The 25,143-nt window shown below is 41.5% G+C and overlaps 7 protein-coding genes across 7 annotated transcripts; 5 read left to right on the forward strand and 2 right to left on the reverse strand.

Moving 5' to 3' along the window:
- Positions 1-5,125: 5,125 nt before the first annotated feature.
- Positions 5,126-5,632, forward strand: BKA55DRAFT_473272 (ankyrin repeat-containing domain protein; the record flags this gene model as incomplete). The annotated part of the gene is made up of 2 exons (XM_046186154.1): positions 5,126-5,254; positions 5,357-5,632. Coding segments are annotated over 2 exons (405 nt in total), but the record flags the coding sequence as incomplete, so codon positions are not given.
- Positions 5,633-8,108: 2,476 nt separating this feature from the next.
- BKA55DRAFT_653349 (uncharacterized protein) lies at positions 8,109-8,781 on the forward strand (the record flags this gene model as incomplete). Its single annotated transcript, XM_046197367.1, has 3 exons — positions 8,109-8,222; positions 8,279-8,375; positions 8,432-8,781. 3 exons carry the CDS (start codon positions 8,109-8,111, stop codon positions 8,779-8,781), a joined length of 561 nt encoding a protein of 186 aa, XP_046043889.1.
- Positions 8,782-9,422: 641 nt separating this feature from the next.
- Positions 9,423-10,202, reverse strand: BKA55DRAFT_523971 (uncharacterized protein; the record flags this gene model as incomplete). Its single annotated transcript, XM_046188684.1, has 1 exon — positions 9,423-10,202. A coding segment is annotated over one exon (780 nt), but the record flags the coding sequence as incomplete, so codon positions are not given.
- Positions 10,203-14,913: 4,711 nt separating this feature from the next.
- On the forward strand, positions 14,914-16,416 carry BKA55DRAFT_710587 (concanavalin A-like lectin/glucanase domain-containing protein; the record flags this gene model as incomplete). The annotated part of the gene is made up of 3 exons (XM_046200786.1): positions 14,914-15,864; positions 15,914-16,149; positions 16,346-16,416. The coding sequence occupies exons 1-3, from the start codon at positions 15,317-15,319 to the stop codon at positions 16,414-16,416; spliced, it is 855 nt and encodes a 284-aa protein (XP_046043891.1). The 5' UTR covers positions 14,914-15,316.
- A 1,463-nt stretch (positions 16,417-17,879) lies between these two features.
- Positions 17,880-18,398, forward strand: BKA55DRAFT_695657 (uncharacterized protein; the record flags this gene model as incomplete). The annotated part of the gene is made up of 2 exons (XM_046200179.1): positions 17,880-17,961; positions 18,043-18,398. The coding sequence occupies 2 exons, from the start codon at positions 17,880-17,882 to the stop codon at positions 18,396-18,398; spliced, it is 438 nt and encodes a 145-aa protein (XP_046043892.1).
- A 473-nt stretch (positions 18,399-18,871) lies between these two features.
- BKA55DRAFT_598243 (uncharacterized protein) lies at positions 18,872-20,744 on the reverse strand (the record flags this gene model as incomplete). Its single annotated transcript, XM_046196205.1, has 4 exons — positions 18,872-18,964; positions 19,149-19,249; positions 19,308-20,207; positions 20,252-20,744. The coding sequence occupies 4 exons, from the start codon at positions 20,742-20,744 to the stop codon at positions 18,872-18,874; spliced, it is 1,587 nt and encodes a 528-aa protein (XP_046043893.1).
- Positions 20,745-21,603: 859 nt separating this feature from the next.
- Positions 21,604-23,694, forward strand: BKA55DRAFT_598244 (heterokaryon incompatibility protein-domain-containing protein; the record flags this gene model as incomplete). The annotated part of the gene is made up of 3 exons (XM_046196206.1): positions 21,604-22,185; positions 22,255-22,954; positions 23,006-23,694. The coding sequence occupies 3 exons, from the start codon at positions 21,604-21,606 to the stop codon at positions 23,692-23,694; spliced, it is 1,971 nt and encodes a 656-aa protein (XP_046043894.1).
- Positions 23,695-25,143: the final 1,449 nt, after the last annotated feature.

Genomic DNA, 25,143 nt, shown 5'->3' on the forward strand with positions numbered 1-25,143 from the left:
GACCCGGTCCTGTTGGCCCCTAATGCTGACATTGCAGGATACGAGTGATATAGACGCAGGGATCTACAGGTCGGGGATCTATTCAATATTCGTCCGTGCCAACCCAGACGACTCTCACAATTTTCCGCCATTCTTTCAAAAACCACCCCTAGATCCTACACTTTTTGTCCGTGCACATTAATAAAGTAACTAGGTTCAGCAAAAACAACTTGTGGTTTATCTATCTTTTTTTCTCCTATCAATGTATGATGGCTGTCAACGGACGGACGGTTGCCCGTCCTTCTAAAATGGGGTGGGTCTCTTGTCACCTACTAAATCTGGCATAGGTCTGCTTACAGTCCCGTGCAAAAGTTCCGACACATCCGAGGTCCGGACCCCGCTTTCAATTAAACATCAACATCAACACCACAACTTCATCGCGTTATTTCTATAGGAAAAGATGCCTCGAATACGGCAAAAAACACATCATTCTCCTTGCAAAAGAACGAGGTTTGTGACGATGTACGAATCAGGTGTTCGCGTGCAGGATATCGCAGACAGTGAGGGGCTAAGTCGGCACGCGATCTATGGAGTCATTCGACGGTACCGTCACCAACAATCAGCAAAAGATTTACCTCGCTCTGGAAGGCCATCACGACTATCAGATATAGATAAAAATCATATCAAAATACTCATTGGAAGAAACGCTTTTATCTCATACCAAGAAATAATTGATTGCACCTGTTTGAACTGCAAAAGAAGCACAATTCGTCGCTGGCTTATCAATCAGAAGATACAACACAAGCTTGCACTTCGACGCCCGTTTCTCAGCGAAGAAAGTGCTCAATTGAGAAAAGCTTTCTGTGAAAAATATCGTCATGAAGATGAGTCTTTTTGGTATAGCTGGTGGTTTTCTGATGAGGTCTCTATCGACCGTACAGACGGTGACTATACCAAGTGGTCATTTTACTCTGCTGTAAGTCTAGCCCCTTCTATTTCAGAAGCTTCTTTTGACAACACCACAGGGTGAGAGACTCCATCAAGATAAGGTGCAGCCCTGTAGACGGCCTGCCAGACATTCTCAGATGTTCTTTGGTGCAATTCACTATGATAAGCCGTCTAGGATCGTCCCTCTTGCCGGCGATCCTGAGTCTGAGAGGGGAGGCGTAACAGGAAGGATTATTCTATCCTGTTTACAGTCTTATCTTCCCGGACTGGTCGAGGAAGGAGAGACTTTTCAGCACGACAACGCCCGTACATATAAATGCCGGAAAGTTCAGAATTGGCTGCTGCCCTGGGCAAGAAGAACAGGAGTCTTTCTTGCTGACTGGCCGCCATACAGCCCTGATCTCAACCCCATTGAAAATCTATGGAAAGTCCTGAAGAAGAGGATATGCGATAGATATCCTGAAATTGCTGCTTATCCAAAGTCTGCAGCAGCTTTGGCCCGGCTGATTGAAGCTGCAGAGGAGCTTTGGTCGGAGGTCGAAGATGAAGTGGTCAAAAACGTGATAAAATCGATGCCCGACCGGTTGAACGCCTGTTACAACGCAAATGGCTATTATACCAAGTATTAAACTATATTTCTGGAATCTCCTTTTAAGTCTCTACAGATTGATATATATATTATCTAAATTGAAGAATTATTGCCCATGCAATTGCAATCCGAAATGGCAGTATGAGATCGAGGTAGTTGGGGTGGATCCGGAATGTGTCGGAACTTTTGCACGCCCACTGTACTATCGGACTTCTTAGCGCCTGTCCTATCTCAGAAAGGCTGGTATCCGTCAGCATATCGACCACCTCTCGGGATGTAATGCACGGGCAAGTATTTACTGTAATTCGACGAAATACAAGCGACACGACTCATGTACGGATGCACAGCCTGGCTCTTGACGAGTTCGGTCTACTGAGATATCCTTAAGATTGGGAAGCATTCATGAGGCACACGTGACACAGCCGTGGCGGTCCAACCAAAGTGCGATCGTTCAGCTGGCTGGTTATCCAAATGGGCCTATTATCTCGAAGTCACTTAGACCTTGCAGGGGGTCAGCTTACGTCAGATTATTTAAACAAACGTTTCGTCCGCCAAGTTATTTATACTCACGCTTCGCACTATGTAATACCGGGTGGGGCAATGGACATTCCAAGTAACTAGCTATCTGAACGAGCCTATTAGCTTGTAGAACTCTGTGGGCCTATTACCTTGAAGTCACTCAGACCTTGCAAGGGGTCAGCTTATGTCAGATGAGTTTTGTCCTAGAATGTAATGGTTGGGTTTTCTAAACAGGTAACCTAGTTAGTACTAGGCTTATATTTGCAAATTGTTATATTTCTTAATAATTAAGTAACACGTGTCAGGCTTATAAATAGAAAGAAGTCTTATTAATAGCTAGTAAGCTAGGTTTTATTTAGTACTAAGGGATTATATATATATATTAGAGGATATATAAGTTAAACGTGGTCTATTTAACTATATCCGTAAGTTGAACGGCACTCGTTCGACTATTACAGGGTAGGTAGGCGCTTATTGGGTGGTAAAGGTAGAGGCACCTTACCACATACGTCAGCATGTTGAGCCATAATATAGAAGTTAAGTTATTTATTTTAATATACTTACGCTTTGCATTATATACTACTAGGTAAGACATAGGGCTTTTTAAGTAGCTAGATATCTAAACAAGCCAATTAATAAATAGATAAATTTATTATACCTAGTAGCTATTACTTAAAAAACTTTCAAATTTAGAAATTAAATATATTTTACTAATTAATTTCTTAATCTTACTAAACCTTATATTTCTTACCTTATTTTCTTTTCAATTCTCTAAAGCCTTTTTTCTTTTTTAATTAATATATTAATTAGTAATAGTAAATTAACTTAAAGCCTAATTTCTCCAAGTATTTAATTTCATATTTCTAGCAGCTAAAGTACTGCCTGCTTTTTATTATATAAGGAGTAGCTATTATTAGTAGGTGTATTTTAGGCAGTTAATAGGTAAATGGTTCCTGATTGGTATGCTTGGCCTACTACGTACGAGCTCCACTACTTACAGATATAAAAACCAGCAACGCTATCCCAGGCTTTTTAACTCATCTTACAATTAATTATAACTTCCTATCTTACATAACTGTCACTACTGCTAAGTAGACTGACCGAATCTTCACTGCCACCAACATTCCAGTTTACTCTCTTGAGATTGACATCAGTTTCTCCCTGGGGCGACCTGACTCTTGGAGCCACGATGGCTATCATACCCGGCCAGTTCCGCGAATTCGCATCAGACCCGACGAAAGCGGAAACCTAGAGCCCCAGAAGTTGGTATTATTGGATACCTAGTCAGACTCACACGGTTGACCAGAGAGACTTCAATGAAACTCTACTGCCCGTCAGCTGCAACGCTGTCGAAACCACAGGCTATCCGTGAAATCGATCTGAAATTGGATGGTTGCCTAAACTGCATCCCATCGGCACTTCGCCCGACAAGGAATAGCTCGTCGGCCGGATCACTAGAGCTGACAAGACAGCCTGCTTATATCCGGAAGCAAAGACTTGTACTTGGCACCAGTATGTCTAATATTCCCCGCTTTCGAGTAGATACTGACGCAGAATAGAGTATTACAACGTCCGCATGCTCCTCCACGCGTCCCTTATAGACACGACCACGGTCTAAAGCCTATCCGTTGATTTCATCGGAAGTCTGAAAGAATGCGTATAATCGGCAAGATTGACAATAGAGCTTGTCTATGAGAACTATTGCCATTATGAGTTCTTTCGTACTTGGGGAGGCATATCCATATTTATCAATGCCACCAAAGCTAACGCAAATATGTGGTTTAACACAACATATGCAATCTTCGCATCTACCATTATTCTATTGGTTGCAAATCAGAACGTGGAAGCCCCAGAGAAACATCGATGGCAAGAGCGTATCTAGGAAGGCAATTGGGATATTGGGTGTCATGCATGAAAATGTTTGTTGCTCGTAAAGCAGCGGGTATCATCAAAGGATGTCTCGACTGGCTGAAGAGGAGATAGGTTTTTGGAGCTTTTATAGTTATAGGGGATGGGAACCTTTTTGATATGATGTTTGATGAACGGATGATGGAGCTGTAATAGTCCTTCCCTTTCCATGTTGCTAGTTGGGACGGAGCGGGCATATTCCTATGGATAAACTTTGGACCTACTAATCTATCGGAGCAGATGCCAAACTCTGGAACATAGCTCTCGGTAGGTGTTATGCCATGTTCGGAGAATGGTGCAGGAATTTATTGATGTTCTTGAGATTTGGGAACGGCGTAAAGATACACGAGCGTTTCATGGTGTTTATACCGGTTGTTTAGTCGTCCACGCCGAATCTTTCTGATACTTTGGTTTATTATCAGTCCGGATTCATCTTATGTTCTGCATACTTCTGATGTGGTGTCCGTAGAGCTTTATTCATGATATAGAAGAAGTGAACTCAGCTGCCAAATCCATGAATCTCTTTATCAGAATAGTTCTGAAACAACCCGACCCTGCGTCTCATATACATGCGGTACTTTCCGTGATAGCTTCATGACCCACAGCGTTTGCGCCTTTTCCTGGTCCAAACCTCCATGAAGTACTCATTAGGGGTATCCGGCAGTTCTTTCTCACTCACCTATGTTCGCCGAACGTTCGCCTCTATCGTCTCCATTCGCGTTCCACCAATTGTTTCTACCTTCCCGATCGGGTAACCAGCCTTACGAAATGAAGACCTAACTGAACTCTAAGTAGTGCGGATGCGTGACGTTACGTGGCCCAAGCACAGTAGTGTACATTGGCTAAAGGTATGCACGTCCATATCAAGACTGAGAGCTCATACCAATGGCGCACATACATAGCTTTCCACTCTCCCCTCTCTTTTATCCAGAAGAAACAGAATCGTCAATCACTTTCGGTATCGACTTCGCAACCGTCGAGGGTAAACATCTACGTAATGGTCACTTTCATCTTGGTAACTGCGTACGTAGCATCGGCTAAAATGTCTATCGTGATACCGTTGCATCGATGCATGATGAAACTACCCTTTTCGACTCCGGCTTTGGAGAGAGAAATGAAGTCCTTGTAGTGAGTCTGACCGCTCTATGTTGTATTAAAGCACGGTGGGTATGCTGGACTCCACTTCTAGCTGCCGCTGATCGTGGTCACACAGAATGTGTGAGACTGTTATTGGACCATGCAGAGAGAAATCACAGAGATCAATATGGCAGAAACGCCACATACCTTGCTGCTGAGGCTGGACATGCCCAAGTGCTTAGAGAGCTGCTCCAATGGTCGGATGTTGAGCTCGATCCTTCAACAGGTTCCAGGGGCCTTTCACCGTTGGAAATAGCACTCAGAAATGCGAATGAGGAGGCCGCAATGGTTCTGATACCCTATTCCGATATCAATCGTATATGTCCGACTGGGGACAGACCATTGAATCTCGCCGCCAAATCCATGAGCCTTGAAGCTATTCAACAGCTCCTTGCTCAAAGAGGTATCCACGTCAACGCAAAAGGCTCCGGAGGTCGGACTGTTCTTCACACTGCCGCTATGTCCGGGGATAAGAAAATGATAGAGCTCGCACTAACCCATCCCGATATTGATGTCAACATTCGCGACAACGATGGCAACACTCCTCTTACTTTTACAATTTTCAAGGCTTTGCTATCAGGACAGCTTGGAGCCAGTTACTCCATTACTATCAAGACCTGAGTTGGATATCAATGCACAAAATCTGAACGGCAACACAGCTCTTCTCATAGCTGCATCCATCACAGTCAAGTCCCTTCGACCAGAGGGCAGAGTATTCAACGCTCTCTTTCATCATCCTGATGTAAACAGGGAACACAAGAACAAGCTTGGTCAAACCATTTTAGTTCGCGCTATTAAAGAAGACTCAAGAATAATCCAAACGATTATAGAGGGAACGAGGTTATCACATCAGTTCCATGAGATCGATGACGATGGGGAGACGTTGCTTTTTCTGGCTGCTGAACCAGAGTAATTATGTTTTGCCGTGTCTGGTTTTGATGAGGGGAAGCTATTAGTCCCAGGGACAAGGAGTCTGTGTTGTGATGGACAGTAATTATTGAATCGCACGCCACATGCCCATTGTCAAGTAGCACGCCTAGCATTAGTAATGACCAATGTTGTTTCTCTTATCGCTACCAACATCACCAAAAGTTCTATTCATCGCACGGCTCAGACACTACTCCTGCCGAGTCAGAAAAAGAGCAGTGCCAATAGTTTCACACACCAACGCGACTTCCCTGAAATACCAGCAGCCGACAGTCGACATTAATGTGCCAGGCGATAGTCTCCCTGATATCATCCGTCACTCAGGAATATCACAAGGAATACTTCTTTGGCATCAGAACCTGGTAAAGAAAGGGCATTCTAGGCCTTAACGGATAAGTTCTTCCGCAGACTTTAAGCCTCGGTCTCGCCTCTCGCGAACTTCTGACACCTGGACCTATATTGCCGACATGACTGGCAGTGGCATGGTCGACATGGTGCAAGGTTCACAATCCTCGCTCAGATGTAGGCCAAACTTTGGCACCACCCTCGAAACGACACAGTTTGACGAGCTGGATGAAACACATTGTGTATCCGCAAACTGCTGATGGAGGCGCTCCGGCTGTGGTTAAGAATCAGAAAGTTGGCAACAAGGCACATACTCAAATTTGATCTACAAATGATGTTAGTGAGGACCAAGACCTCCTCAAACCAGAACCCTGGAGGCAGCGGGGGTATGAGATCCTCAGATTTACATTTGGCAAAGACGCCATTAGTATCGAATGAGCCACCAAATGTGGGTTTCAAGAGCTTTCTACGGCTGTGAATGATACCATGGCCTGCAAAGCACTACGGGATGAGAACAGCGCTTCTTATCGAACTTGGCGTCAAACGTCCCATTGGAACAAGATAAGCTGGAGGCATACTGATTACTAGACCAGACATTTCAACTTGCCTTTGATGTCGACCTTGTAGCAGAAGTTAACCTCGGGCTTTGCATCGGTGTATCCTAGGGGCTGTTGACAATATGTTGGTCAAAAGAAGATAAATGAAGCTCAGAGAAAGTCATACCTGGTGGTTGGCTTCTGCTCATTTACACTTTTTGTGAGAATATTAATGTACGATATTTAGCTGTGAGCAGGCTCCGGCGCCGGCGCAACCCGCATCCCCGAACCATATAACGAACTCAGGTCCTTGGCGACAAAGCAGAACACACAACGATGTTACCAGCGAATCAAGGTTGCCTCCCGCCTCAGGCCCTGGGACTGGGTGCCCGACATATTCATCCCCACTCCGATCAACTGATCGAAGAACGCCGTTGAGGCCGTCGCTACCCTCGTCGAGAACACGTGCAGGCCCAACTCAAAGGTTACTATGGGCGAGCTTCAGGACTTTCTTGTGGACAAGGCTGCGAGGGCACCCAACAAGGCCCAGAATGCGCCCTCGCCGAAGCAACATTGCAACAACGCCAGAGCTTGGATGGGGAACCAGGGAACGAATGATACTGCTGAGCAAAGAATAAGGCGAGCTGGTACTGCTACTCATGGTACGCCTTTGAGAGAACAAGACGACAACGACAGCGAGAGTATCACCGTGAGCACCATGTTTGACCGTGCTTCGGTTGTTGGGAATGACTGCCTTGAGTCTGGTAAACTTGAAAGTGCATGTGTCTTTTAGCCGCGCGCACCGGCTCCACTGGGGCATGATTTAGTCACACCTCACCTTCCGGGCGCGGGTTCCGGCTGCCGAGCTGACATTAGGTTGCTGCAGACGGTAGGAATATGCGAATGTGTAGAGAGGACAGCCGGCGTGAGACGCAGAATTGCGCTTGTTCATGTCAATGACCATGGCAAAGGTCATTTGTCAGGAGGAGAAACGCATCAGTCGACGTATCTGGCTATCAGCGTTCCCAAGTGGGACTGGGCGGCACGCGGTGTAATTATTAAGCTGGAACGGCATCCGATTTACCGAAAGACCGCTATGATAATCCCACTAGCGCAGGAGCTTGTTATGTAAACCACCAGTTATTGCAGATGACTTGAAATAAACTGAATAGTCTATCCAATCTACAGTATTACGTCAGAAAATTTTAACGCTATCAACCATGGGCAAGGAGTTGTCAAAACAGGAGGAACTCCCCGAGCCCAAAGAGCTTCTGCCTTTATCGCATTCTGAGTTTAACGTCTACAATCGCCTCGCAGTGCGAATGGACCGATTTGTATGTCTTTCTGTTCTGCGACAGCCTTTATAAAGCCTCCATTCTAATGAAAGAAGCATGACCGCTTCCGGTACATGTGGGATATACTCTACAATGCCGCCGATAGCCAGAAGCGGCCGTCCAATCTATCCCTCAAGCAATTCATTGAAACAGGTTAGCGCTCCCCCCTGAATCTTGCATGGTCTCCACTAATACCTTGGCATGGTAAGGCATCCAATTCATCGACAATCTTGAAGGACACCATGGAATTGAAGAACGATACATCTTCCCCATCCTGGCAGAGAAAATGCCAGAGTTCAGAACAAATACGGGCAACGAAGCGGCCGCCGAGTTACTCCAGCAACATGAGGAGATCCATAGTGGGATGACAGCTATGCGGGAGTACTTAATAGCCTGCCGATATGGTGATATCGAGTTCCAGTTCAATGTTCTCAAGATAAAAATGGAATCATGGGGCGAGACGCTGCTGAAGCACCTGGACCAGGAAGTCAAGACATTGGGGGCTGAAAGCATGAGACGCTACTGGACAATTAAGGAGATGGCCGAGTTCCCATTCTAGCAACATTGTTAGGATCGGGCCGCTACTCTGTCCTGCCGTCAATGCTACCTTGATATAATAATTAGACCATTCATTAGAAGCGCTTGTGGCAAACGGAATCAAGAACCGTTTAGTCGTCGATAGCCTCTTGCTTCAAGCACTATCTATCACATCATTAAGATATCGCTGTGAACACATTAGGCCATCTCTGAAACGACTCACTGCCCATGCCCTCGCCCGGTTGTTGCTGCAAAGTCGCATTTACCGTGACCTAACTTTGCTAAAGCGCCGTATAGAAATAAATTATGATAAGAAGAAAAGAATAGACTGTTTGCATAGTCTCATGAAGACAGAGATTCGAACCTGATAAATAACAACTTGGACTCAGCAAGAAAAGCTATATCTGGCGGCTGCCAAAGCCAGTTATAGAACGGAGTCTTAATGCATTTCTTTTATGACCTTGCAAATGTAATAGTTTCCGCGTAGGTAGTAGTATAAGTGCTGCTGGTATAATTAAGCTATTATTAAGTTCTATCAATGATATATGAAGGAGATACACCCAATAGAGATAATTACACACGATCCCGAATACTTCACCACCTCACCTGATACAATAACCCCATGGTAGTAACATACTCAAATCACAGAAAGGCCTGATCGCTTCAACGTCGAGGAAAAGCGCTATCCTCCTTCAGCCACTCCCGTACCCCTTTTACGCCAAGGTGAATGCTCCTCGCCAAAGCCATGTCAAGGTTATATCCTTCCGCCTTGAACAAGTCTAACATGGTGCCGACCTGCTTTACTCCAGCCTTTAACCCTTTGCCCAGCAAGCCGAACGTGGTTCCAATACCGTGGCCCGTAACCTCTTTGAACGCGATATTCACGTCTCTGAACGTGAGCTCCTCCCCCGCGATGCCGATTGCTTTCTTTGCATATTTCTCATGGTCGTTGAAAACCTCTGCTGCAAGGATACCAATGTCTGAAGTGGCAATCCACTGTAGCGGCTTATCCTTCATCACGTCGCGGAAACTGGTCATAAAGACCTTAGCTTCGAAACCCGGCGCAATGTTGTCGAAGAAGATAACAGGTCTCAGGATCGTCCAGCCCATGCTTCTTTTGCCGTTTGCTGTCTGGTCTCGAAGGTATTTCTCAATCTGGTTTTTTACCTGGAAATGGGGGATATTGGTCGCTTTGCCCCACGACTGATCGTTGCCGCCGCGATCAACACTTGAGTAGACAAACTGTCGTACGTTGCGCTTGATGGCCTCGTCAATCAGCCCCTTGCCTTGTCTCAGCTCGCTCTCGGATGTCGCTCCGCCGCCTACGGCAGCTTGGACAGAAAAGACACCCCATACGCCCCCGGAGGCAGCCTTCTCCGCCACTTGGAAAAGTGCAAATACATTGTCAAGGTCCCCCTGAGCGACCCTCACGGATTTTTCTCGACAGGCCGTTCAAGACCGGTGACCGAAATGCTGGGACAAGGGGCGGTTGTGGCATCATATTCACCCGGATCTACTCCGTACCGGGAAGAAGAGTGGAGATTCACCAGGGTTACAGCCACGTCAAGGATTCTTATCATTAGCGGCACGATTACAACGACTTACCGCGCGGTACGAATAATTAAAATGAAGAAACCAGGCCATCCATACCCGCACGGGTACCCGTGCAAATAAAGTCACACGGGTACCCGTGCAAATAAGATATCATTATATCAGTAACCCCGATTATTCAAAAATGCCTTATATAAGCAAATTAAAGCCAATTAACTGCTTAAGACCCTATTTTTTATATATCCTAGATTTAGTTATCTTTATTAACCTAATTCTCTATTAATTAGTACTTTACTTGCCTTATTTATAATAGATTAAGCTCTTAAAGTCTTCCTTAATAATACTTTCCCTTTAAAAGCTATTTTTAGCTTATAAAGTAAGTTACTTATAGTAATTAATAAATAGGTAAGTATATATAGTTATGCCTTTATTATATAAAGATCTTTAAAGGTAAAGATTCTTAGTTAAGCTTTTATAGTTACCTATATATATAATTATAGAGGAGGGCCTAGGTCTAATTAGGTAAGTAAGAGGAAGACTTTATTATGCTATATAGCCTGCCTCTTCTTAATTAATGCTATAGAGAGTAGTTATAAGACTTAATAAGCAGTTAAGTATTACTATAACCCTTATACTTATATATATAACTATAAGCCAAGCTATAGGCTAAGGGCATATCTAGTTTATTATTAAATTATAAGTAATTAAAAGCAGACTATATAGCTACTTATAAAAGCTAGCATAAAGCCTAAAGAGATATAGATATTTATTAGGCTTTTAGATAAATTCTGCCTTATTATATAGCAGGATATCTATAATACTATTATATAAAGTAAATAAGACCTTACTAAAGGCTAAAGCTTAATATATACCCTTATTAATAAGCTTATTAATTTAGGCTTTAAAAGCCATTTCTGCCTTAATTAAGATAATAAGGTTACTGCAATATTCTTTACTAATATAGACTTTCTTATATATACTAAGTCTTATCTAGAAGTTATAATACTTAACTATATATATAAAATAAATAAATATAAGATACCTCTTCTTAATCTTATTAATATTAATACTTATAGAAAGAGCTTTTATATTATATTTATATTTATAAGTAGTAAAGAAGAAGCAGACTATTTCTAGGTTCTCTCTTACCTTTAAGAAGTATATAAAGCATAAGGAATAGCTCTTCCTTCTATAATACTTATAGATTAATATCTTACTTATATAAATATAATTATAAATATAGCTGCCTTTCCTAAGCTAATATATTTACTTTATATCTTTTATATTAACTAAGCTATTTTGGCCTATTATTAACCTAAGTTTATAAGAGGCTTAAATAACTCCTAAAGGCATAGTAAATAGCTTAAGTTCTAGAAGAGCTTTAATTAAATTATAAGCTTAAAGACTTAGGCTATTTATAAGAAATAACTAAAAAAGTTTAAAGATACCTATGCCTTAAGCTATTATAATAAAGTAAGTTATATTATAACTACTTAGCTTAATCCTTATAAAGAGAAATTTATAAAGGCTTAAATAAGGAATACCCTTTACTTTAGTTATATAATAATATTACCGGTAAAGGGGATATATAATCTTATTAAAAGATACCTAAATAATAACCAAGCCAATCTCTTTAAGTATTAACAATATATTAAACAAGCTATAAATAATTAGCTATAAAGCCTTTATAATAGCCTTACTTATAATAATATTAATAAGCCTATTATTTAAAGTATTTAGTTATTATAACCTTTATTTAATACTATTATTAGTTAGGTCTTTTATAAGGCTTTACTTAAGGTTAAAAAGCAAGCTAAATGCCTAAAAGCCTATATACCTATATATATATAAGTATTTAGTAATTCCTTTAGTTTACTATATACTTATATCCTTAAGCCTTTACTAAAAGATAGTCTTTATCTCTAACTATCTTACTTTTACTTTTATTAGTATTTATAATACCTAGGAGCCCCCTTACTTCTTATTAAGCCTTAAAGGGTATTTAATTGCTTTATTAATAGATTAATACTGCTACTAATAAGTATATAGTAAGAACCTTATATATTTAAAGAGGTTTAAAAGGCCTTATAGCTAAGGGCATAACTATAATACTCTATATACTAGCAGATTGGCTATTAAAGAAGCTTTAAAATATGCCCTTTTTATTATAGTAATATATTGCCTGCTCCTTATTAAGTCTTTTTAATACTATAACTAATAGCTAAGCCTTATATAAATCCTTAATTATAATTAGTTATAGCCTAACTTACTATTATTATAATAACTAAAACAGAAATATATATAATAATATATATAAGGACTATTACTTTTATACTAATTATAATGCCCTTTCTAAGTGCCTCTTATTTAAGTGCCTCTCCTTAAGCTTTCCTTTAAACTATAAGTATTATAGTAGCTATACTTAAGGCATATAATAATACTCCTGCTATTTATAGATAATATATATTAGACTATAATAAATAGTATTTATAATAGCCTTAATATTACTATATTAATAAGCTATATTAAAAGGCTATAAAGCTTTATTTAAAATACCTAAAGGCAAATTATAAATAAGCCTATAGCTTAAGTTAAATAGGTATTTATATAAGAGCTTTAAATAGTAAGAAGCTTTAGGATTAAATTAAAGAGGAGATAAATATATATATTAATTTCTTAAATAAGGAAGAGGAGCAGGTATATTATATAGTTACTAGTTAGGCTTAGTATACTAGCTAAAAAGGTATTAAAGATAGTATATATATTATAGAGGAAGATAGTTAAATATAATAGGTATATTATAATAATTAAATAGCTATATAAAAAATAATTTATTGGTAATTAATTAAATAGATATATATATTACTAAAAAGAGTAGAAAAAGCTTTATCTTTAAGTAATATAACTAATATTTATTTACTAATTTATTATACTTTTTAATTAAATTATAAACTTATACTTTATTAAAGTTATATCCTTAAATTAAGGCTATTATAAAGGTATTATAAAAGCACTATTATAATGCATTATTATAGCTTAAGTTATAATAATTACTTATTTTTAATGCATTTAACTATATTAAATAATAGTTAATATATATTATAAATTAGGAAATATTAGCTTAAATAATTATTATAATATATATTAATATAATAACTTAAAGGTAATTTAGGAGAGTAATATATATATAAAAGGCCGGCATTAATACTGCTTTTAACTTCCTTTTTTCCTTAATATAATATAATATAATATAAAAAGCATTTTAATAAATCTTATAATTACTATATTATCTATCCCTTTAATACTATATCTCTTAACCCTAATAATAATTAGGCTATTTAAATCTATAAGGATAATATAGCTACCCCCTCTTACTATATTCCCTCTAGCCAAAACAACTAATTTATCCTCTAGCCTATATAAAGTGCTAATAGCTTGCCTAGCTATATAAGTACTAGTTAGCATATAAAAGAGTCTTCTAGATTCTTTACCCCTATTCCTATCCCTATTTTTACTAGTTAAGAGAACTATTTAATTACCTAGCCTATATATAATATATTTAATATTAATAGCTAAATAGCTTAGAATACTTTAGTAAATATAAATTATTAGTTATACCTTCTAATACCTTAGCAGCTATATATAGCATATAATACTATATTTATCCTAGCTAGTAATCTAGCTGCTATAACTACTACTACCTATAAATACTATATTAAGGGTAACTAGCATATAGGCCAGCTTTACAGTGCTATTAATAAACATATAGCTTGCCTAGTCCCTAATACTATGCCCTTCTAGACTGCTAATAGCCTTATATATTAAGATTAGGCATATTAAGCTAGTCCCCCTATCCCTAGGACAATATAGCCTATACCTGCAGTTAGAATAACTATATATATACTAACTATTTAGGTTATATAGCAAAATAAGATATATATTTAAATAGTTAACCTATAAGGGTATATATAGTAAATTTAGTAAGGAAGGCAGTAAAGGGGAGACTTATATATTACTTATTTAATAGCATAGTGCCTTATTTATAGCTCTTAAGGAATATATAATATTACTTTATATATCCTATCTAATTATATATATATAACCTATTACTATAAGGATTAATTAGGCATATTTACTGCTATTAAGTTACTTGCTAATAAAATAGGAATTTAATATATTAAAGTAATAAAGTATATATTATTAAATTAAGCAAAAAAAGCTTAATTAGATAATATATAATATATATATATAATTAATTGGGGTTGCTGATGTAATGATATCTTATTTGCACGGGTACCTGTGTGACTTTATTTGCACGGGTACCCGTGCGGGTATGGATGGCCAAGAAACCAGCCGCTTAGTAATCATGTTTCTGAATGTGTTGGAGCCACTGACCGAGGCAGAGGGAAAAGTGTCATGGTTTATCCATCGGACATTTATTACAGACTACGCTACGTGGTTCTTCCAACAGTTGGACCTTCGACCCTTGTGTCTTCATAGCAACAGCAGGTACAAGAAAGACCTAGCTGCAAGAACCCTACCGAAGTCCAAAGGACTAACCTAGACTCCAATCCTGATAAACTAAGCAGCTACCCTGCGTAACGGAAAAAAGTGCATAATCAAATATGCCGTCATAGAGCATTCACAGCAACATCACTTAGAGATTACCAGGGACCTCTATATATGTCTTAAGAGTATTCTTTTCCTTCTGATTACGATACAACCATCAGGCCACAATTGCCAGGGACCTTGTATAGCGGGTTAAAGTTTTCGAACAAATTGCTGGCCAAAGGTATCCCTGGATTTCAATACGAGATATTGTTAATAGCGCGCCAGTAGAGATCAGCTTAAAAAGCTTGTTCCTAATTGTGATAGGATGGTAATTATGATTTAATCCCTCATGAGCTATATTATTAGGTTCACGCACGCTGTCCTGGCTTCATCATTAAAGCGTCTAGGTTTCTATTACAACTCTTCATCGCTTCTACTATTGCACCAACGTATTGATGATGAATTTCCTCTCCAAAGTATTACTACTTTGCGCACTGGCAAACAGTTCAATACTGGCTGTGCCGAAGGCAAAGCAGTTTACCTCACGCAATTTCTTGCTTGAGAGTAGGGCTCAACACCAGTCCCGAGATGTGAAACACATACCGAGCTTCATCTGGAACGGAGGCGAGGTTGCTGGTCCACGTTTTGCATCCGTCACTGCAGAAGTCATCATCCCCAACATCACCTTCCCGTATGGATACAATGCCAGCGCAACCTACAGCCCTTCTGTTTGGGTCGGAATTGGTGGAGACAAGAATACTTGTGACGATCCTGCACGCATCAAAAATGGAGGTCTCATTCAAGGAGGTTATTACTACCTATACGACCCTCAGGGTGACTTTGGTGTTTTCGCCTTTTACGAGTGGTTCCCAGACCCGCCCATTTTCTTGGACGACACAGAGGGCATTGAGACTGCAATTGGTGACCACGTGCGCATGACCATCACCCAAAAGGACAACGTGACTGGTACCTTTACGTGGGAAAATTTCACCTCAGACAAAAAGTAGGTTGTTGCAAAGAATCCGTTGACAAATTGCCTCTAATCATGGTAGGTTTACAAAGGAATTGAAGGCCCCTGCAAATGGGACTTTGTGCACGAATCACGCAGACTGGATCGTCGAGAGCCTCATGACGCGCGAGAACCATGACACTCTGTTCCCAGATTTCGGTGATTTGTCCTTTACTAATATCAAGGCCGTATCGGAAGCGAGCGAGGAGATATCACTACAGGAGCATGGCATTATCGTTGAGGCTGATCCTCTATACCCGAGTGGGAAGAACTTGACTAGTTGCGAGATGGTGGGATCGGATGCTACGGCATGCAAGTGGCTTGGATACAAGGGAGTCTTCGAAAACTAGATAAGCCAGTGAAAATGCGCGGCGGTGGCGTTAGAAGCTAGGGATGCATAGAATAGCCAAGTAAGCTGATGGGAATCGCATACAAGATCTGGGAGCTGGATTCTGTCCTCGTCAGGTGAGTGCAGTATATTGCAAGCCCATGATCCGCTCATGGAAGATAGGACCTATCAAACCGTACTGGATATCCATTATATGATAGCCTAGTACCGACATATCCTGGCCATCGCCCGCCTAGTCCATATCTAAGACCACCCGTGTAACGCAACCCACCATGATCCGTGATGGTGTTGTAGATGATTTAATAGTCACTGATAGCTGATCACTTTGACCGGAGCTCAGTGCCTAAGATTCATAATATCTACGGTTAAATAACAAAGCTCACTGGCGACCTAGTGACTAACAGAAGCGGGTTGTTGCGCGCACATGCCCACTTGACAAACGCTGGTCCTCTTGCAACTAAATCAGCAGTCAAGAACGGCGTTTAAATTGACTCGAAAGTTTGAAATGACATTCTGCGACCTCCAGAGTAGAAATAAAAAGCCCACTGGCTCCCCGGCGAGAAACCTGAGGCTGCTGCCAAATGGTTATTTGCATAGCCATGACGCTCTTGAAGCTAAACGGGAAGATCTGGGAAGCTTGTGGCTTGCTTTATTGTTTCTCTTATGACGTTCGTTGTTTCCAGACTTATATTAGTTTAGTCATTGCCTCCCTGAACAGAAATCCAGCCCGGCTTTTGAAGGACATCTAAATAGGCAGGGCGATAGTAGTAGTGGCTTATCCTTTATTATATTATAGAAACCAATTATAAAGACTTTAGTCTTAAAACTAAATATAATATTATTGAAGGAAATAATAAGTTATAAGATTATTTACTGTATATAATTTTAAAAATAGTTTTTAATTTATATTTTAACTTAAAAATACGAAATATTATTTATATTATTATATAATTAAATATTATTATTATAATTATAATTAATATTTAAGTAAATAAACTATCATATATTATACTTAATTACTTTATATAGAATTTCTGAAACTAATAGCTCTATCTTTAGTATAACGCTTCTGTCCGAAATCCTTAGCACAACCGCGACCGTCGGGGAGATGGAAACTCAAGGCGGCTACCACCCAATTACTCCCTCCCACTAACGGCCCACTCTTCCCCAACCTTCAACACTACACTGAATGACCTTTTTAGAGTTGGCTTCGAAGACATCCCCTGTTTAGTTTGCGAGACAGTCTCGGGCAAAATGCTCGTGATCCCGACTTGGATGCAACCAACTCTCCTTCCTACCCAATGAGACACAGCCAACAAAAAGGTAGGCCTCCCCTAGCGCATGATTTTACCCATCAAACCAATACGACCAATCCAATGATCACAAAGCCATCATTTGCATGTTATTATGGGGCCCTGTTGGTCGAGCCGAGCTGCAGGAGACGACCCACCAAGTCGATGCTTGAAAGTTGCCGGTTTGGGGCCTGTTTGAAAGTGTAATTGTGAATTGCCTTACCGCCTTGATTGGATCCTGGGTGAGACACTCTTATCTGGAGAAAAGATGGAAGACAAAATACAAAAGCCATCAATCCTGATTTGATTCCGGTTAAAGTTTATCCAACAAACATCCTTCCCCTTTCACGGTCGCAGCAGTCCAGTTTATGAACAACATTGAATACTTTCCCCAGATTCAGGACGAGTCCACGGAACTGAATGTCGTGGACTCGGACTATCCCCTCGATGGTAAGTAGAAATCTTAAGTTATGATGCAGTACCCTGGAGTACGCGGCACTAGCCACTTTACTGACGTTATACCTATTGTAGTCTCGCCAACACAATTCGCAGATCCATCCACGGTGCTATCTTATCATGAAATGGGTCAATGGTTTCACCTGGAACATTTGACGCAGGAAGATGCTCCTCTTTCTTCTTTCATGGATCAACAAGACATGTTTGGTTTGGGCATGGACTCTATGCCCCAGGCCATCAATGACCTTTCCAGTATTGATTTCTCACCACCAATGGTAGAGGTGGATTCGCATTTTAACTACCCTGATCCCTCTCTCTTTGTTATTACAGCTTCTTCGAATTCACTGTTTAACCTCCCTGAAACCCAGGGTGAAATATATCCGGGAGACATGTTGCCTTCTGGTTCACTGGATTTCGACTTCACTCTGTAGAGCGGAGATCCCGTGTACAACCAGACAGGTGATTCTGTCCCTGGTACATCTTGTCCTCTGTTCCTTGAAGGTGGAGCTACACAAACACACTCATTTTACAATATTGTTTCCGATCCCTACCATTCTCCTGACAATATATCCGCGAGTGAGGGTCTAAGCTTAGAGACGATGGATGCGCAGAAGTTTAAAGAGTATCCTGTTACTCGTTTGAAAAAGAACGAGTTTATCGAAAATGGAAAGTTCCTTTACAATAACGCGGACTGTCAAAAGACCTTTGATAAAAACCGCGAGAGGAAGTAAGCCACTGCAAGTTTCCGAGTTTGCTCTTGCTAATCAAGGCTGAAAGTAACCATCTTCGAAAACATGAAAAACCTTTTCATTGTTCCTGGCCTGGCTGTCAATTCAAAGATTCATGGAAGAAAGATATCATTCGGCATTACAACAGTCATTACTCGCAAAAGATCATCCCATGTCTACAATGTCACGAGACTTTCACAAGACCTGATAACCTCGAGAGACATGTCAAAGAAATACACGAGAGGAAAAAGAGAATGAAGAAGTCCTAGCTACACAACTTTCGTTAACAATGCATACTAAGATAACTATGTGCCTCAATGGTCCAGTAATCCACTATTAGCAGTCTTGAGTAAACAGCTCTTCACCGATCTGGTTACCTGAAGGGCGAGGCCAGGTTTATGATCTCCACCTTTGTCGATACCTTCTCCAATCAAGTCAATGACCCAAACCTACACCTCCATCAGATTCCTCGTCACTATCTCCAGACCCATTATCAGTGTTATCAACAGTCTCATCATCATTGAGATGCGCCAGTGAATCGGAATCTGTAAATGCTATAGTCGTCAGGATATACTTGGATGCAAATGTGACGGTGGTTTTAAATGAACTGACCATCACTTTCTCCATCCCCGCTCTCAAACGCTTCTCCAACTTCAGAAAGTGCGACAGATCCCATAACCGCGGTGATATTTGTTATCGAATCTGGCTGCCATGGGGTCGGTTGTTGCTGGGTTACAATCTGCTCTTCCACAAGGTTGCTTAGCTCTTTGCTAAGGTTTGCCAAAACACGGCGCTGGTCTGGCCAGTGCTCACTGTCCCCGCCCTCAGGTAGATCGATAGGACGCCAGTTGAGATATGTCTTTTGGTGAGATTCGGGCTCCACAAATCTACCTGGATGCCATTTGAAGTATAATTTGCAGCAGAGGCATGCAAGCTTGCTGCAGGCTATGTAACGATCATGTCCCACAAAATTGCGTTGATTGCGATGAAATTCTTCGAGAACCTGGACCTCTGCGTGCACATTATGATGTCTTTCCTCGTCGTCATAAACAGCCCTGATCGCATCTTCAAGTCGCATTGAGCCATCCAATTGCCCCAGATAGGCTTGCAGGTCCTTTAGGCGTGGATCATCAGCAGGAAGCATTCTTCTGAGTATTGAATCCAGGTTTCTTAAGCCATCAGTCACAGGTACCCTTGCCGCGATTGGGGCTTCTACTCTTCTGATTTCGTAGGAGTCAAATAGCGGTCTTAGTAGAAGTGAGTCGTTAACGAGATTGGCAGGTGTGCGAATCTTCTCAGCTAGACGGCCAATGAGATGCTTGACAGAATGAAATGACTCTGCTACTCCCTGTGGAGCCACCATCATCTCTTGTTTAAGAGCCTCTAATGTCGCTATTTGAGGATCATGGCGAGCGTTGTAAGCAGCCTGACAAAGGATCAGAGGGTCGGTTGTAGCGGAGGAGAATTGAGGTAACCAGTCTAGTAAAGCGGAAACTCCTACTTCTTTGTCAGCTGTGTTTTTCTTTTTTTTTTTCTTTTGGCCCCTTCTGTCTCACCAGGTGTCTGAATAGTGTCGAGATTAGCTGTCAAGTAATTCTCGCAGAAGCGCGCAGCCCGCTCTAGCAATCCACGTTCTTTTCTTAATCTTGGAGCAGCAAACTGGATAGAACTGAATGTTAACATTGCTATTAGCGTTTGTCTGTCTGTTTCCGTAGAGGTTGGTTCTCTTCGTAGATCCTCTAGGACAGTAGAGAGAAACGCAACAACGCCATCATTTGGCGACACGTTCGCTGCAACCCAAAATACAACACCGTTGCCCCGGGACTCCAGAGCTATTGAAGTTGTTGTTTTGCCGCCTTTTTGGTAGTCGCAAAAAAAACACAAACTTGACAGAAACCTTCGTCTTGCGCTTTGCAGGTCTGCAGGGGGTTGGGAGACGGCGGTATGGGGACCGTTGGCTCTTTTAAGGATATGAAATAGGGCAAGGAACTCAAAGAGTCGAGAGAGAATTCTCATGTACTTGTCTAAACGTGGTGGCCCGATACCCATGTTGATGGCAGGATCTGTCGTGATGGTCGCCGGAAGACTAGGTTATTTTAACAATGCAAGAGCTGTTATGAAAAGGAATGAAATCAGTAGGAACTAGATGTCGAGGAAAAGGTTGCCTTTATATGTTTATTCGTTTTTCCTAGTTTTGGGTGTTTGAAGCCCAGTCAAGTTTCCTCGTTTGACTTGGTAGGCTTCCCGCGTTTGACTTGGTAGACTTCCCGCATATGCGGGTAGTCCTACAGGGGGAGACTTGAAAATCAAAATCGGCTAGCGTCGAGCGCATTCGATGGATGCCTGGCCACATATTTACTAACTTCAGACAGCGCGTCGAGGCAATTGAAACCACATATTTTGACATGCTAGGCTTCTCAATAGAGGGAATATTAATAAGCGTTCTGTATGAAACCAGAAATTAGAAATAAAGAAGAAGAAAAGGAAGTATAATAATAGGTTGGTGCCATGAGCAGAGACGGGAAATAGACATAGTAAGTTCTAACAAGAAATTATCATTCCCTATTCTATGTTGTCTCAAACGTCCTGCCGTGAGAAGACACCAGTCAGCCAATTCCGTCATCAATTTAGTGCGGGGTTGGGCCGCAAAAGCGAATCAGGCATACCTGCATCGTCCAAAGGGAGCTGAAGCCATCTATGTCATCAAGTCTCAATGTGCAGATACAATTCTGAGAACCTAGATTTTCGTGCGGGGTTAATTGTTGGAGGCCTCATTTTCCCACCAACCTTGCTAATACTACAGTCGTCTCTTTGCCATCTCTACTTTGTCACCTCTACTTTGCTATCTACCTAATGCGAGTTATCTAAGCTTGAAACTTTACTACCCTAATTCTGATTCTTTGCTATTATGGCAGCAGAGTTTTGTGCTGAATGCACAATATTCAAGGAGAGTTTCGAGAGCCTTAGCGGAGACTACTCAGAGGAAACTCATCGAACACCATTCAGAAACTTTGCCTCCTTGGAGAGCTCAGCGCTTCTGGGTTGCTCCCTATGTCAGATCATCTTTCAAACGTGGCATTCCGATAGATATTTTAAGATATATAAGAATCATTCACTTATTCAAGTTAAGGGATATGTCTGGGATAAAGACGATTCTGAAAACGATTCTGAAAACGACTCTGAAAACGATACTGAAAACGACATTGGACACAGTTTCGAATCTAAAATCCAAGGGATCTATATTTGCTATGAGGATTCTAATACTGGTTTTACCTTATATGACTTCACCGATGCTGGAATTAGTATGGAACAATTCAGCGAATACCAAAACGCATCCTGTCAGATAATCGATCCCAATGCCCCTGACAGCATTAGCCAGATCGTTTCTTTGGCTTCCAAATGGGTTCAAAACTGTCGCCAGACACACCAGAATTGCGGATCTTATCACACTAAGACGGAACCTAAAGTATTACCAACAAGACTTATCGATGTTGGCACAGATATTCCCGACCAACCACCATGACTATTTGTTCCTCTGCGTCATCTTCGCAGCCTTGAGTATATTGCTCTGAGTTATGCATGGGGCTCGACGGGCAACTTCGTCAAGACGACAGCCTCAAATCTGGAAGCTATGACTCAACGCCTGCCATGGCCTCAACTACCCAAGACAATTCAGGATGCTATCATGGTTACACGAAGGCTCGGCGTTAGGTACATCTGGGTAGATGCCCTATGTATCTTGCAAAGTGAGGGACCGGATGATATGAGTCATAAGGAAGATTGGTCATATGAAGCAGCTCGATTTGGACAATATTACGAAAATGCTTTGTTGACCATAGCCGCAACTGGAGCCAGCTCTTCCGATGATGGATTATTGTTACCGAGGCCAATACTGAGATTTGAACCAAAGTCTATTACGTTTCGGCCAGGAAAGGCTTTGAGCTATACTATTCGATCAAGCATACCTAGTTGGCTTTCTGAGACCTATTTTGGGCCCCTTTCTGAACGGGGATGGGCCATACAGGAACGTCTTCTATCGAGAAGAGTTCTGCACTTTGCCGAAAATATGATACTTTGGGAGTGTCATGATCGCCGAGCAACCGAACTCGATCCGCAAGGGTTGAACCCTAATGGCCCAGAAGACTTGAATTTATTATTTATTGAATTCATGACAAAGTGTCGAGATCTTTACGCCAAGGGTCTGGAATCTGATGATTTCATGGACGAATGGTACGCCTTTATCGAGATGTATTCAGAAAGTAACTTTTCCTTTGTTTCAGACAGATTGCCGGCCCTGTCTGGTATCGCAGCTATCATTCAACAACACACTCAACAGAGATACGTTGCAGGGTTGTGGGAGTCAGATATTCCTAGAGGCCTGACGTGGCAGGCCCTCGGTCCTTTTCGTTTCGATACAACGCAACTAGTCGATCCTCCAATCATCGGTAAACCGGTAAATTTAGATACACAGGTTATATTGCCTTCTTGGTCCTGGGCAGTTTGTAGAAGCTATGTTCGGTATTTTTGTGACAATGACTGGAAACCATTGGTGGAAGTGGAGTCCTGGGAAATCGACTCACAAGGAACAAGCACTTCAGGGCAATTGCGTGGAGCAAGGCTAACAGTTCGCGGATACTTAGGAATGCTCAATCTAGCTGACTTGGGCTTTGTGCCCCATGCAAGTACTGACATAGCGGATCATGTATTGGGGCGTGATCCAGAAGAGGGCCATACTGACTTCTGTGAGCTTGTATGTATGGATGCAAAAATGGATTCCCAAGTCAGACATCTGTCCCATCCTTGCCTTCTTATTGGAAAAACAAATACTTCTACCCCGAGTTTTGGTAGACAGACTGCTGGAGGGGCTATTATTCTTCAGGCGACTGGACGCTGTTTAGGCCTCATTAAGGAGTACAGGAGGATTGGATTTATATCTCTTCCAATTGAAGAGTGCTTGTCTAATTTCAATAACGTGATGACAACAGTTATCTTAATATAAGGAATTTCTTATACTAATTTAATAGTAATAGAGATGCTTACGTTGCCCAACTCTTAGCTTTCTACGAAGTTTAGAAGCAAAAAGAAGCAGCCAAGGCTACGAGAAGCACCAATAACGATACCCAACTCTGTACTAGGTCAATCATCTCACAGCTCCTCCTGCTCGACAATTTTAACTCTCTCTTAACCTACATTGACTAGAAACATTGTGCAAGAGCCGAGTTACCAATCTAATGTCAGATCTGTCTCACGATGATTCGCCGGCAATTTACAGCATAGCCCTCGTTGCCGCATGAATCAAGACTTGTTCTCCACGCAGAAGTTCCTCAAACAGTCGTGTCCAGCACATCAAGCAGATGCGCCTCTTGGTAACGCTTTGACGCAGAGCAAAAAGGCTGGTCTCTGACAAGTGATCTTTACACATTTCAGCCATGAGCTACGGCATATCAGAACGGCAGGGACCAGGAAAAGAAATAACAAGAAGAGGCAATTGTAGATGCTAACAGTAAGGCAGATGGCATTACAATTACGGGGCCAGCAGCGATAATTTAAGCAATGTTCCTTCTCTTCATCGAATATTAGAAGACGATTTGTCTTTGAATATTGAGCGCCCCTCAAAACGTCCATAGTCAGATCTGGAGCCCGCTTCTGCCATCATAATTACTTAGACAGACAGATGTCGACCCAGATTAGGAACGAAACAGAGATATCTCAGCTACCTCCCCGCTTATTGGGAGATGTCTCGCCGCACTGAGTTATGAGATGCGACCTTGACACCAGTCGTTTTCTTTTTACCAAGTTTGCAAATTATACCCCAAGCGGCTGGCCCTGTCAGTCTTTATTTCCCCGTCTTAAATTTGTTGAACATGTTTATTCATGCATAACCATGACGGCGCACTTTTGATTGGCTGCAGCCCTCTCCATACCGCTTTAGGACTAAGCTCACCTAACTAGGCCTAGACCTGAGGATAACGATAACGAATTAAGAAAAGAGAAATAACTAGAGGAAGACCGCAAATAAAGGACATATAAATAATAAAAAGAGATATAAGAGAACTTAGTAGTTACAGGTAAGGATTTTGTTTTTAAAGGCAGTTTTAGGGCGGATTGATGGTCTTGCTGTGAATCTATAAATCAGTGTTTAGCAATCCGCACACTGGGTGATGCTGCGCTTACTACTAGGTCAGACATGGCCGGGAATACAAGCCTGCGGGATATCGAGGAAGGATTATATCAACAAGGGCCTTGGGGAACTGGGCGCTTTGCACGGAAATAGTGATTCAAGGCCATGACTAGATATGCGTCGCGACGTCTCCAGAGTTTGTCAACGAGGAGGGAAGGGAATCTACATAGATAGTAAGTTCTACAGTCCCGTGCAAAAGTTCCGACACATCCGAGGTCCGGACCCCGCTTTCAATTAAACATCAACATCAACACCACAACTTCATCG

Source organism: Fusarium redolens, assembly GCF_020744475.1.
Source record: "Fusarium redolens strain MPI-CAGE-AT-0023 chromosome Unknown BKA55scaffold_19, whole genome shotgun sequence".
NCBI lineage: Eukaryota > Fungi > Ascomycota > Sordariomycetes > Hypocreales > Nectriaceae > Fusarium > Fusarium redolens.